The sequence below is a fragment of the Dermacentor albipictus genome, chromosome 5 (assembly GCF_038994185.2).
Source record: "Dermacentor albipictus isolate Rhodes 1998 colony chromosome 5, USDA_Dalb.pri_finalv2, whole genome shotgun sequence".
NCBI lineage: Eukaryota > Metazoa > Arthropoda > Arachnida > Ixodida > Ixodidae > Dermacentor > Dermacentor albipictus.
Window position 1 is genome coordinate 127,186,846 of NC_091825.1, and position 12,398 is coordinate 127,199,243.

The following is a 12,398-nucleotide window of genomic DNA, read 5'->3' on the forward strand; positions in this document are numbered from 1 at the left end:
AGTCCTCCAATACGTGTATCTAACATGTATACACTGTCGCGGCTGTTTGCGCACAGAGATGTGAGGAATTTTATTGAGCATAGTTAAAAACAAAACAAAAAACACAGCCTGAGCAGTCCCGAGCCAATAACTGCGATAAGCAGCTCCCTTTAAACGTGCCCCTTCACAAGACTCAACGGCCCCAGTCAAACAACCAAGCAAATGTTTACATAAGCAATGCTCAGTATTGCTCTTCACTTGAACGCCACTGTGTACTGCTCAGTAAGCATCATCACCTTTTGTCCATGCAGAATGGTCAAACTCATCCTACAGAAAGAGGGAGGAGGGAGGGGGGAGGAAAGGCAGGGAGGTTGACCAGAGGCGAGTTTCCGGTTTGCTACCCTGCACTGTGGTGGGGTTCGGGTTATCGGGGACGCGGAGGAATAAAATTCCCCTCCTGCGCATCAGTCGAGTGTTTACACCAACTGTGCCGCGACGATCGGATAAGACCTACAGGGCAGTCGGACGCGCAGCCAGACGAAATACGCGCCATCGGGAAAGCGTCCTTGTGCCAGATGTTAAAGGGGTGAAAGTGCAAACCCGGAAGTGTTTCTCTAAAACGCGCAAAAGGAGGGGGGGCCCAATTACGCAAGACCATCGGTACGCACGCGCTTAGGTCTCTGGGCCAAGCCCCGAGGCAGGCGTGTGGGCGGGCGGGCAGGCGCGACCGCGAAGCGTCCGGTTCGCTTCCCGCGTGAGAAAGAGCGCGCCGGTGAGTCTGCCCCACTGCGAGTTCGCACAAACAAGCCCACAGCCGAAGTGGTGGGGGGCCGCGACGAGGTGCGGCCGCGTATCTCGCACACTTTCTCCCGATACCGCGCGCACGCTGTTATGCAAGGCTGCTGCCGCCTTCCGGCGGCGGCGCGGGGCCTGCGGGCCGACCGGCCCCGGCGAAGCGGCGCGTCCGCGAGTCACGCAGGTCGTTCACCGCGAGCACGAGAGAGCTCAAGTTCACCACGCGAACCGCGATGTAGGTCATCGGCGCTCGGTCGCCCGCCCGCTCGCGCCTGCTGCCGTGCAATGCCAGACTCGCCCGGGCAGCCGGCGGCGGGGGGTCGCCGCCTAAACCAGTGCCCCGCTGGCCCGCAAACCGAGCGGCGAAGAAGCAGGCTCCCGCTTCCTTTTTGCTCTTCTTCGGCGCCCAGCTGTTTGCCCGCGCGTATATGGAGAGAGAGAGGGCGCCACGCCAGGCTACACCCTGTTATCTATTCCGTGCAGCGCAGCCGAAGCTATAGGAGTGCCCCCGTCGGAGAATCGGTAACGACGTTCGGCTGCGCACGCCCCAGTAGAGAAAGAAAGGCTCGCTCATAGTTCAACCGCTAATCATTCCATGACCATTCCGCTGAACCGGCGTCGAGCCCGAGGGGATTAGCGGAGAACACTGGGCGAGACAGGCAGGCGGTTCTCGTTTCGGGTTTGGGCGTGCGCGACCTGGGGCGTTCGCTTCGCTGCACGGATTTGCCGAGAGCTGAATATAGACTGGGTGACGTGAAGCGCCGCGAAGACGCGCAGGTAAAGAGAGGAGATTGACGGTGACGTTGCCTGGATGACGCGGTGGAACTGGCGGTAGCGCTTCGAGGTGACGGTGGCCGAAGACCGAGGCTCAGAAAGTGATCGGCAGGCATTCCGTATCGAGGACTCCCACACACGTGCCATTTCGTCGCGACGTTACAGATGTGTCGTCGCACAGGCGAGCGTCGCGTGGAATGAAGGTCGTCAGTTTTCCAAGTGCTGAAACGTTCCGCGCGCCGTTCGATAAGTCAACACGTTTCCCATACTGTTATTACAAGAATGATGCGAAGTTCGCACGGTCATCACACGGTGACAATGTTACGGAAGACGTTAGGAATGCTAGAATAGTGATATTAATTGAATACGGGTTTACAATATCGAATCCAATGTCGATGTGTGTCTGCTTCTAAAGGCAGAGGAAGGAGACTGTCGAGGAAATGTACCGATGGAAAGCCTAGTTTATTCACTCCAATGCACGAAATGTAACTGCAAGTTTGTTTAACTTGGAAGCTCGTAAACAAGCAAAAAGATAGCCACAGTTTCTGGTTGGCACAGAAGGCGTACTTGAATTTGGCCGGTGGACTATATGTGAATTGGTCCTTCTCCATGGCAGGCAGGCTCCAACAATCGTAGTAACTCCACATTACCGGCCGTAATCGAGTACCAAACTCTTGAACCCGAAAAATGGGATTTTAAGTACGAGTATTCGTATTCAATATTCTTATCCATCCATTCCTATAACAAAGAAGAGAGAACGAGAAAGAGTGGACGTGGAGACATTCAGGTTAACAAGATATTTTCTCCGGTCGTCTAACCTGTACTGGGGAAAGGAACAAGGGCCTATTGGAGTGAAGCCAAAAAACTTTTCGCAAGGGAGGGCTGGAGGACGAGGGTGCCGGCTGACTATCCCACGGTATGATTAGATCGCTCCTGCGATTAAACAGGTTTTGTTAACTGCGCTCTTTCTACCGCAAGCTTTTTCCTGGCCAAATTTCCCACGTTACCTTGGCGTAGTGAGTGACACGATGTTTGAATTTAATTTGGACAACGAGAATGATAAAGAAATACATTGTTTTCAAGGGGCTTAATATAAAAGCAAACGACGCCTGCCTAAGTGTCAAGACCATTCGTATAACAGTCACAACAAACACTCAGAGACATCGCGATTAGAAAGAGTCTTTTTTTTTTTTTAAGAAGAAGAAAAGGAAGAAGTATTTAAAGGCCTGTACGACGATAAACTTCGGTAGGCGGAACAGAACGTCGCTTTCGATGACCGACACGTACGACAATTCATGCAAGCTCGTGAACCGTGGCGTTCACGCGATTCGCCAATTTAACCGAGCAAAACGAAAAAAAAAAGAAAGAAAACGAGCGTTTGGTGTGGGCTATCTTCGTCGATTGACTGCATTTTTATAAGCCGTACGCACACCTCTCCGCATAACGCGAAAAAAAAATGTTCTAGCGCGTATCGAAATAGCAATTAAGCTTCCCTGCATGTAACAAACGTTTCCACTGCACGGCAACTGCCACGATGCGCTTAAGATGCAACTCTACTCCCTAACCCTCGCAGAAGTTTCTGTCCTTCTCATTTGCTTAAAGGGACACTAAACAAAATATCAGGCAGAGCGAACCCTTCGGAGATGATTATCTACGTTAATATGATTGGTATTCAAATGGTGGTGCATATGCAATTTGGCGAGGGGGAAATTCAACATTGCTAGACATTTTATTTCTTATGTTTACGCTATGCAATTATGGATTGTAACTTGTCTGTTGGGGCGCATACCAAATGGCACATAATCAGTGACCCAAGCTGTCTGCTCGGCAGGGCGGCAGCCAGCGCATATCTAGTGGCCCAAGCTAACCTGGGCCAACGGGAATTGCGGTATAAAAGAAGCCAGATAGATTACTCTAAGCAAGGTTGCTGAAGTAGGCTTAGAATGCTAATCGCATTAACCCCGTCTATGCCACGCTACTATCATGAATTCTGACCCAACAAAAATGGTCAGGGGCTCTATTCTGGACACGCATGGCGGCTGCACGGCCGCCATTATCCGCCATGTTTACTCTCTGATTGGCTGTCGAAAGGTCACGTGTTTTGAAATTTGTGCCGGGAAGCGGAAGTATTGCAAAATGCAATTTTGCGTTTTCATCAAGATGACGAAACGTGACGTGGAGCTGCAAATTTTACAGACTAATACATTTTTTTGGTCCTTGGCAGATATACTGTGATGTTAGCGCTTCAAAAAGAATTTGAGCGGTAGCGTGCAGAAGCCAGTGCAATGCATCTGTTATTGCGCGAATATGTGGTGGCGATCCAAGATATGCGCCATGCCAGCTTGCTGATTGGCTGAAGGAATATCTCGTGAGGAGCGTCACCGGAAGGGCTGTTTCGTAATCGTCATTTTGACGATGCGTGACGTTGCGCTGGGCCGCCATTGCTGAGATTTACCGCCATAATTTTTGCTGCGACGAGCCGCGCGAATTATGCTAATGCGCAGCCATATGCAATGGCAGCCGAGAGGAATGCGTATCGCCACATTTTCCCCGTCGTTTGGCGCCACGAAAATCTTTTGTTCATAACGCGTGCTCATAGTATTTGCATCGCTCTCGGGTGGTGTTGGCATTTGTGTTTGGGGCCATCGTTTTTTGAAAGAACGCGTTTATACGAAATAATATTGGTTGAATATAGCAAACTTTCAGCAATGTTGTCCACTTTTCACTGCTGCATTTGTATTGTAATCGAGATTAATGCCTTTTCGCACAATCAGAAGTTATGACAATGGCCTCTTTCTAATTTATAAAAAGAAATGTACGCAAGGCGGCGCCTTGAAGTTTCCTCCCGCGGTGCGAGAAACCAGCGAAATGAACAAGAGATGGCAGCGCCGGCGCTTGCGTCGTTCTAGTGGATATCTCTGGCGCGCGCAACGCTATCGGTGATATTCGGCCGTCTCTCAGCCAGCCGAGTCGGGCTGAGTCACTTGCGTTTCACGAAATAGCGATAACGAGGCCTAGAACGTGCGCGCATCACCACTGGTAGGTCGCGTATGTTGTCTCAAGAAAGAAAACAAGCGCGTTGGCGCCAACATGCGATGACTCATTCCATTTTCCAGGGACACGCATCCTAGCTATTGAAGCAGACGACGGCTTGTACGCAGCAGACGACGGAAGCGAGAAGCGTTTTCGACGGAATAATCATACGCTTTGAGATAGCTGCTTTATTTTTACTGCGGAGGAAAACTGTTTTGCTTTACCGATAACGCTACATTCAGTGGCTTCATTTCAGTTTCTTAGGCAAAACGTCAAGTTGGCGTCACGTTACGTAAGCAAAACTGGGCCACCAGCGCCATTTTGTTTGCGTCGCGCCTACGTCACGCACCGAAGAAAATGGCGGAATGTCCAGAATAGCGCCCCAGATTACTTTTGAAAACCGCAGTTGCCAGCATGTTTTATCTCCTCAGAAAGAATAAGTTCGCATTTAGCTTGCGCTGTCCCACGGATACTGTGCTGCCGTCTACCAAAAGCACGACTAAGCACTGAGACAAGATGAAGCTCGTCCGTTGTATTGGTATAGAAACATGCAAGGTACTGCTGATCACGAGCTGAGGTCGTCGTTGGCCGACTTTTGCCAGAAACGCGTAGACAGGCCCTGCTCGCGTCCAAGGCACAGAAGAGGGCTAGAACACTAAATCAGTCTGGACTGATAAAATATTCTTTCGAAACTCTACTGTCGTTGATTTCGCTGTAATAGGGCCACGCAATCATACCATGCACTGTGGCTCGTAAATTTTTTGTGAAACTCGCTAAGTTCAGTCTTTGGCGTTTCTGGAATATAATTCAGTCGATCACTAGCGATAAAAAATTGACTACGCCCACGCAGATGACCTCAAAGTCCTACGCGGTAAGAGCGGTGGTTTTTCTTCCTTTTTTAAATTATTGTAGGACGGTAACATACTAATACAGCTCAAACATGTTTTTTTCTTTTTGGTATCTCTTTAAGCCTGCCCTCCACAACAGTGCCCATTGGATTGGGAAAACGTTTATTGAGCCTGCAGTAAAGCGCACAGGCGCGCTTCGGACGTGGCCTACGTCGTCATCTTGGCGGGTGCTCTGCGAGGATCTTTTCTGTTCTATCATTTCCCATTCTCCCAGTGCGGAGCAGCCAACCGGACAGTTAACCTCTCTGCCCCTCTCCTTCCATTCAGTGTGAGGCGACATTGTTTGCGGCAGCTGGAACAAAGGCCGCAAGATCAAAGGCGAAGGTCAAGATAGGACTGCAACGTCTCGTACAAAGAGCGCTCTGCGTATACTGCTGTGAGCCGTGGTCGCGGGGCTGCATAGCCTGCGACAAAGCAACAGACGCAACGTACGCAAAACGAGAAGTAGACACAACAAGCTTTGATAGCGTAACAAACAATGGACAGACGGCGAGTCATCCGTTGAGGTTGGCGCTGCAGTTTACGTTGGCGGGAATGGTTGTCGCTCTTCGCTCTTACGTCGCGCAGAGGGCTAGAGAGGTAGCACATGTTTAACCAGATGCACGGCTGTGAAGTCTCCGAACGCCACACGCAAAGTCGACGTTTCTCTGTTGCTCCTGGTAGTACGTATTCCTGATATCGTTTCTTGGGTATCGGCACATGCGCCGGACTTCTCTTGTGCGCCGAAGTCCTTAATTATAAAGCCTTGCGACGATTACACGTCCTGCGCTCAATGATACACGAGAAGCTTGAAAACGGGACACTAGGTCGCGCGAACTTCCTATCGTCCACGTCATGGAGCTTATCTTATCATCTGTCTCCCCCCTCCCCCGCTTGTTTGTTTGTATGTATGTATGTATGTATGTATGTATGTATGTATGTATGTATGTATGTATGTATGTATGTATGTATGTATGTATGTATGTATGTATGTATGTATGTATGTATGTATGTATGTTTTGCGCGCTATTTACGACTTCTATCACCAACCAGCCGTACGCTGACGAAATGACGGTGCTCTGCTGCTGCTACACCACTGACTCCCGTCTTAAAAAGAGTCAATAGAGAGTTTTAGTTCAGGGGTCGCAAGCGGCTTGCGTACGCAAGAACTAGAGACCGCGGTACTGCGCATGCGCAGTACCGTCGCCCCTAGTTCTTGCGTACGCAAGCCGCTTGCTTCCCCTAAACTAAAACTCTCCAATGAATTCCTACGTCAGCGGTACGTCCACAAATACGCAGACAGTCGTATAGCGGGGCGCGCTTCGGGGACAGTAACAAGCATCAAGAACCTTAGTGCAAACCAAAGCCACCCCAAACGAGGACCGCAGTGGCTCATACGGCGTGCAATAAATCGTACTACAGAGCGCGCCCTCTTTTTTTTTCTGTGTTTCGCGCAGATATGAAAGCGGCCGTGGCGCTGCTGGCGGCCTGCTGCCTAGCAGCCTGCTGTGATGCGGGACACATCATTCCGTGGCTACACATCAGCAAGAGCATATTTATCAAGCCGTAAGTCATCTACGTTCTTTTCTGCAGCTACGGTTGCTCGCGCAACGGTGTCCCTCGAAGCGAGATCCTCAAGGTCCAAGCTCTGTCTGCGACTGTCTTGTATCATCGCATCCATCTCTCTCGTTAACATTGCGATTTTCTACACTCCTCTCATTCCCTCTTCCATTCCACATATCACATATACTAGAGTAGCAGGCCAGAGTTTGGACTGAGCGCCAAGCGCCGACAGGGACCCTGTAAGGTCAACAGTGTTTGGAAACATTACCGTCTTCCTGTTTACTGTATTACATAGTGCAATTTTCGTCGGAGGCCTCTTTCCTGCAGCCATAAGAAACAGGACTAGGTGCTAGACATTTCGTTCTCAGCATTTTTTTTTTTCGTTTTTGACCCGACCCTGCTGATTTAACTCCAGAAATTCGCTCAGTAGTCCGATCACTCAGAATCACTGGTTCTCAGGCTGGTAGGCGCAGGTTAATACTAATGTGAGCACTAATGAGTTCATGGGAGTTTCAGTAAACAAGACTCAACGATTCCGAAACTTCCCGTCGACGATGCATGCATGATATATGTTAGGCAAGGCATAACAGTAAACAGGCATCGACGAATGCAAATTAGATTTATGCAGACTATTCCGATATACTTGGAAAGCCTGCTCGCATCTCCAGAAACCGAAATAAATGTCCCAGCTCAGTAAATCTCACAGGGAATTCCCGTACTTCCACTCATCCTCCTTTTTGCTTTTATTTCTTTCTTTAATCCTTTCACTGCAATTACGCTGCAAACATTTTGTGCGATCATGACGTGGCTGCAAGAAGGCCTTCATGTCATAACAAGCTATAAAACTGATCCTAGCTCTCACCCCTCGCGTGTGACAAAAACGTTGCCCGTTTGTCTGGTTGCTTTGACATCACTGCCGCTTCGAGAGCGCCCTAATGAAGTCCCGAAACTTCAACGCAGGGTCAAGTACGTGTACAAGGAGATTCCGATCTACAAGACCATCCCGGTGTACAAGACCATCCCCGTGTATAAAACCATTCCCGTGGTGAAAGAGATCAAGGTGGTCAAAGAGGCCCACAAGGACGAGTGGCAGGACGAGCACAAGGACGAGTGGCAGGACGAGCACCCCACGTACTCCGACGGCTGGAAGGGCCAGTCGGGAGGCGGCTGGGCCTCGCCCGGAGGCTGGGAGTCCTCCGGTCCGTGGGAGTCCAAGCCGTGGGAGTCAAAGCCCTGGGAGTCTAAGCCGTGGGACTCGGGGTGAGTGCAGAATCATCCCGCCGGCTATATTAGAGCGCGCCCTTTTCAAAGCTATACGCTCATGCTTCCGCCAGCTTCCGGCGCTGCCGCTCTGCGCTAGAAACGAGAGATAAACAGGTAAAGGAATCGCCGCGCATCACCTTGTCATAGCATTTACTGATGCGACGTAACGACGGCCATCGGCGATTTCATGTCCAATACGAAGCTTCTTGTCAAATCGGCGACCCGAAGCAGCAGTGGGCACGGCTATTATTGAGGAGAAGGGGGGGGGGGGGGGGTATCGTGTAAGAGTCCACCTATATCCATTTCGGCCACTGCTGATTGGATGCAGCTGTACGAGAGAGGAGGAGACGAGCGGCCCTAGCCAATCAGCAGCGGCCGAACTGGACTGTCCACTAGGTGGACTCTTACAGAATACTCCAGAAGATTTGCGCCTTGAGCGAGACATACAAGGTGTCCGTAGCAGATGCCCCCTTTCCACACAACCTTCGCCACAGCCTTTCGCAAGCACCCAACGACGCAGTGATCTAGGACAGGATGTCGGATCAAGTCCAAGCAGCCAAATATAAAGCTCAAACAGCTCCACTGCTCTTTGCCGGGCCGCAAAGCCACAGGCCATTGCCAAAGAGCAGTGGAGCCGGAAATCACGTTTCATGTACCGGCTTAAGATCCCGGCGATAGACTTTCGTCGGGTACGTGTATTGAAGGTACGAAGCGGTCGGATAAGACTCGGTCATAAGCTTTTTTTTCGGCTATGCGCTGCCGCTGTCCTCGCCGGTGTTCAAACATTATTCAGTCGCCATTAGATTACAGCGCTGCAGAAGTAAAGGCGGACAAACAACATAAACACCAACACGGACGATGAAGTGCTTCTACTCAACATTTGCAGCGCTGTATTCTAATAATGTCAACTAACTTCAAAGCAAGCCTTAGGTCATCCGCTAGTGCTCGACCCAATAGACGACGCCACCAGAAATATGAAAATAATATCGCAGGCATTTATTAAGCCTTCTCAATTTAATAAATACGGCTTATGGTAGAATCACAAGTGCGCTTCGCTTTTTAAATCACCATATTAACGTCTGCATAGCTGGCTCCATAGCGATAGCTTGCAACATATATTCATATGGCAAGCGAATAACCGCAGGGGATTCAGGTTGGCGTCAATGTAATAATTAGGTGCAAAGCAACGAACACCCGTCGAAACACCTCTCATCGTTTCTTCTCATCGAGATCTTTCGGGTGAAACCCCTTGTGCCTTAACCAAGGAAGGCGCAATGCAGCACCGAGAAACACACACACAACCACAGCCTTATGACTCACATAAATGACATAAACGCGAGTAGAAAAGTGTCGCTTGTAAACTGCGAACGAACTGTAAAGGGACGCAGGAAACTTGAGAATGGACAGGAGCTCTAAGGCAACCATGCGATCGTCTTGACTTCAGCTATACCAGCGCAAGGCCTCTTGCGATGCAAGCTTCCTTTGAGCGCAATATAAACCGCTAACAGCAACAAAGCAATGACAAACGCTTTTGCCGCGCGCTTTCCCGTCACGGCTAATTGCTTCGGTTTCAGCGCATGACTGCGGCTCGTCAAGGACGAAATAGCACGGCGCAACAGACGCCTCACTAGTAGATCACAACAAGTGCGAAAATTGTCTTTGCAGGTCGCCAGAGATACAGCGGCGCAACTCTACGGCAAAGGATCACCACCGCACGAAAGCATGAGAATGATGTGTGCGCGTAGCTCGTACATAGGCACGTTCAGCTAGTCGCGGCGGGCGTTACAGGTATAGCGCGAGTTTGCGCATGCGCTTGTTGACCGTCCCTGGCCGCCCAGGTGAAAGCGAGCAACAGTTCTTTCAACTATGGTGTAGAAAGCTACCGCCTACCCTCCAATTCCTACCTCCCCCTCCTATACCCCAACACCCCTCCCAAACCCGTCCCTTCCTATCACGTGATCAAACAGGAAGTGATGTCACAGGGTCTGCCGTAACTTTCACAGAACAGTTTCCTCATCCCTGCGCCCCATCCGCCATTTCCTCTCCACCACTATAATCGACCCTACACTTATGAAAAAAAAAATATGACAGCTATCTCATTCCACTTTTAAGTCCAGTAGATGACGCAAGTGTGCGAATAAGACAAGCAAGGGAACACATAATGTACAGCCTTTGAGGCTTCTGAGGATGAGGTCAGGCGTTCGATGGTAGACCGACATTCGCGAACGCGAACGCTTTTCCACCATCCGTCGCTGTTGTGTCGTTTGTGCTTTGTCTCTGTAAAGATGGCCCAGACGGTCCCAGTTGTAGGATGGCGATTAAGATTTGAACCTTCACCTAACGCGCTCACAGCGACATCTCCATACTATATAGCACGCGGCATTAGGCCAGAGAGCTCAGACTGGCGGATGTTCTTTGTCGTCGTTCTGTTTTCGACGCACGCTTCGTTATTCTCGGTTCAAGATGAGTGTGTGACGATGACGAGCGGCAGAGCGACAGCGCAACAGCCGACCTGCGCGATGATCTCCTGGTTACTCATCTGCCACCTTCACAAAGCATCGTCCCAAGTCCCACACTGGACATTAGCAAATCCACAGTAAAGTAAACGCTGCAGCGGACCCTGTGCGCGCGGTGGTAAGCAATTAGTTTCCACGGCGAACTCAGTATACACCGCACGGAGGTGAAGTCTTGAAGAGCGATGCCAGCAGTATCCACACGGACGAAGCAGGAACAGCTTTCGACGAGCAAAGGAATCGTGAGGAACACTGCAAGGCATCCAGAAGTGGGACAATAAACACAAAAAAAACGACAACGCTTCGGTGTCTTTCATTCGCGGACCTACTACAAACGCGAAATGTGAGGGAATTTGCACGCCACTGAGTGTAACCTAGTGCAGTCACCCAATCATATAGGTCAACACAAAAGCAGTGGCTGCCCAAACCCTGAAGTTGTAGGTACAAAAATAATACACCACTCCGGTGATACCTAAGAATCAACGATTAAAACAATTGACCGCCTTTCCACTACTCTGAAGAGGGATGCAGGCGAAGCTCGGAATCCGTGGCTCTTTTGTGTCGTAAATTCTCGGCTTCGCGCTCCCTCACGGCGAGGTCGGCACGTCGACGACGAGCCTTTTCTTGAGCGAGTTCCCGGCGGCGTTCATCAAACGCCGCCTGTTCTTCGGCCGAACGTACGACGCGCGGCCCGCTCCCAACACCGTTCCTTCAAAGCAGCCTGTTCTTCCACAGAACGAACTAAACGCGGCCTCTCCATCTGATTGCCAGGCTTTTACTGGCGGGCGAACACGCGATCACACCCTTTCCTTCCTCCGGAGGGAGGGCGCCTTGCGCTGCGTCTATTCTTTATGCATACAAAACCCCGCTTTAAGTGGCCCGCATTAGGAACCGACAGTGGCTCAATCGGTTAGCGTGGTGGTTCGCAAACGTTCTAATTCGCAGCCCGACAAACAACTTTTATTTTCGCGCGTCTTGAGTTTTTTCGTTCGGCAACACCAACGCCGACACGAGTGAGGCACTACAAGCATCGCTTGAAAAAAAAAACTGGCTTAGGAAACATAACAATTCCCACACACTAATTGAAGGACATATTCAGAGGAATTTTATCCATCCAGTGTTCTACTGAGTGTCATATTTTGTGTCACTATTCTCCTTTTTTACCCAAATTTGTTTCTTTTGCCAAGCGACAAGGAGTAGCCGGTGCCACCATAAAGGCGCCAACCTCTCCTAATATTCATTTCAATAAAAAGAAAAAAGCTTTCAGCGCAAGCTGCACCCTCCGCTAGACCACCGCCAACACACCAGTAGGAAGAGATAATAAACTCCATTTGAAGTGTCTGATCTGGCCATGCGTACCCGTCACCTTCGTGACCTCGATCGCCCGAAACACCGCGAATAAGCTCTGGGCGATAAATGGCTGTAAGAACGATTAAGCAGCACGACAAAGCTATAGACCACTGATTCTGCCGCAGGGTCTCAGTCCAAACGCACCATCTTCGCTAATGTTGTCGATGCAATACGGCGCCCTTCCATTCGACAAGGTCCGCTTGCGCCATCTATGACATGTGTACACAAGTTAATGCGCTGC

The 12,398-nt window shown here is 50.3% G+C and overlaps 2 protein-coding genes across 6 annotated transcripts in view; one reads left to right on the forward strand and one right to left on the reverse strand.

Annotated features, from left to right (window-relative positions):
- The window catches only part of LOC135913935 (rho GTPase-activating protein 18-like), a 226,377-nt gene that overhangs the window by 146,340 nt on the left and 67,639 nt on the right, over positions 1-12,398 (reverse strand). The gene's annotated exons all lie outside the window — the stretch shown is intronic.
- LOC135913913 (uncharacterized) overlaps positions 1-12,398 on the forward strand; it is a 29,437-nt gene that overhangs the window by 11,010 nt on the left and 6,029 nt on the right. For 2 of the 4 annotated variants that reach the window (XR_010568164.2, XM_065446600.1), the window contains exons 1-3: positions 6,029-6,151; positions 6,926-7,034; positions 7,992-8,291. Coding sequence is in view for 1 of the 4 variants with exons in the window: in XM_065446600.1 (XP_065302672.1) it covers positions 6,076-6,151; positions 6,926-7,034; positions 7,992-8,291 (485 nt within the window). In the remaining 3 variants the exon portion in view is untranslated. Of the gene's footprint in view, positions 1-6,028; positions 6,152-6,925; positions 7,035-7,991; positions 8,292-12,398 lie in introns of those variants that run through there. The other 2 variants (XR_011514940.1, XR_010568165.2) reach the window with 1 other exon arrangement.